The 2215-nt window shown below is 40.1% G+C and overlaps 1 protein-coding gene across 1 annotated transcript in view; it reads right to left on the bottom strand.

Annotated features, from left to right (window-relative positions):
- Positions 1-2215, bottom strand: part of LOC118419411 (stress response protein NST1-like) — a 21668-nt gene that overhangs the window by 5404 nt on the left and 14049 nt on the right. Inside the window, exons 4-5 of the mRNA XM_035825779.1 lie at positions 1964-2051; positions 1199-1256 (exon numbers count right to left, since the gene is read on the bottom strand). Coding sequence (XP_035681672.1) covers positions 1199-1256; positions 1964-2051 — 146 coding nt within the window. The remainder of the gene's footprint in view (positions 1-1198; positions 1257-1963; positions 2052-2215) is intronic.

The raw sequence follows: 2215 nt of genomic DNA, 5'->3' as shown, positions 1-2215 counted from the left end.
TTACCTCCTTCGTGTAGACTGATATTTTGCACCAGTTTTCCATTTTCTTTATTTATATGATAAACAAACTATGATCCAAAGTTGCTCAAAATCATGGTGTTTTCCGAACGCAGTATGGGAAGCTAACGTTAGGTGAATCTCATGGTATGGTATGCCCAAGGACGTTGTATGCATGCCATGCTGGTTTTACCGTCATTTTTCGGGAAAAGAAACACTCTGGTAGCAAAACTCCCCACGATGTCACCACGGTTTTCGATTGATTTTTTTAATAGTGAGGATAGGGTCTAATATCAACCAACAGCGGTAAAATTTCCCCAGCTTGTGCTGATGAACTGGGCGGGCGTTCTACACTCCCAGCACCGGCTAGATGGCGGCGAGCTACCGATGGTATGTTTCTTTGTCTATGGAGTTGCGTGCGCCCGTACGATGACACCTTTCACCGGAGGTGTTAATTTCAGCGGGGTGAAACACGGTGAATTTTCTATTGTGTTCTGGTGCAAAGTAAACACTTGGCATTTCACCCCATCCTTGCATAATCTACTCAAAATATGTGATAATTGCTCAAAATTAACCCCTTGCAGAGTAAACATAAAAGGGGTGACTTTGACTCAGAACAATCAGAGTACCGACTTTAACCGTACTTTCACTACCATTCACCCATTATAGGACGTTTTCACCGTAACGGCCAGTGGTGGTGATATTATGGTCATGTATTTTTGACAAGCCAAGAACAATTAAGTCAAAAATGGTCCTTATAACTGTACATGGTCAATATCAAATGAAAACATCTAGCTATCATGAGAAATGTGTAAATCAATCTGAAAAGAGTAATGGTATGTGACTGGTCGATACTGAGATGGCAGTGATTTATTACATGTGTTTAGCCTTATGGCATAAGAAGTCCTTGACCACTTATAACCCTAAAATGATCCATCAAAAGCATCTGGTGTTGAACACTGAATAATTGTGCTGGATAAAGATGCAAATCATTTATCTATTTATTTATTAGGATTCTCCATATACGATGACAATGGAGGGTATTATAGACGCTGTTGCAAAATTGCTGTTAAATTAGTTTAAATTGAAATAGTTTAAGTCAAGTTATGATAATTTCTATGATGATGTTTGGGGATTTTTGTCTGTAAGATCCAATCATTGATTTTGAACATGTTTGTATCACAAAGCAATCCATACTTACGGCCCAAATTCCACTTCTAGGTACCGGTCTTCTGGTCCAAGAAAGAAAATCTCGAACACTGTCAGAGAAAATGATTTCAAATTCACTTAATATTCTTACAAAATTTTAAGTACAGGGGATGTTAATTATCTTCCATGGCTGCTTTCAACTCTCCTTTAGCTGCAAGCCACTTTTATCAAATACTTGTGGCATGACATAATAAACTGATATTAAGGGCCAATCAGTGCAAATTGTAGAATGGTTTTGGAATAAAAGGTGTCTCATTATATGCCTAGGTGCCAGCCATTATTCCAGTATGTTTCATAAACTGAGTCACTCCTGAGATAAATGCCTAAATGGAATAGGACTCAGCAAATCTAGCTGTCCAGAGATAACTGGGATGACCTCAGTCAGCAGGCATGCAGGGTATTGAATGAGGTCAGAGAAGCTGGCTCTGTAGATAAGAGTGTTTCCAAATTATCTGTAACCTTGCTGGTGGGTTATGTCGGAGGATGGTTACTCTAGGAGGATGGACCAGTTCCTACAGAGTTCTCAGTGAACACTTAACGCTAATTCACCTTTATCCGTGGGTAACCTATATCCGTTGTTTTTTTAAACAGGGTATTGACTGATATGATTTTGAAGGACAGTGGTTTCTAATTGCAGTATTTTCGAATATTGCAGTTTGAAACCACTGTCCATCGGCTTGATATCCCTAAATACCCTATACGGATATAGGTTACCCTCGGATAAGGGTGAACTGGCGCTATATGAGATAGGGTCTACCTTCATAGTCCCACAGTTGGTCAGTAGGTTGTCCCGCAGGTCCGGCTGGCGCTGGGTCCACTCCGAAGAACGGTAGATCCATGTTAACCTACAGCATGTGGAGAAGAAGATGACACGTTACATTTCCAAGCCTCACACCATTGCTCCATCTCCTTGTTTCCCTACACAGTAGTTCTAACATTATATGCGATGAGGCAAGTTATCATCTGTATAGAGTCCATCAGTTTTGCCTATGCTATAATGCAGATTCAA

This window comes from Branchiostoma floridae, chromosome 7, assembly GCF_000003815.2.
Source record: "Branchiostoma floridae strain S238N-H82 chromosome 7, Bfl_VNyyK, whole genome shotgun sequence".
Classification (NCBI taxonomy): Eukaryota; Metazoa; Chordata; class Leptocardii; order Amphioxiformes; family Branchiostomatidae; genus Branchiostoma; species Branchiostoma floridae.
The sequence above is the reverse complement of the archived record's forward strand: the minus strand, read 5'-3'. Positions and strand labels throughout refer to the sequence as shown.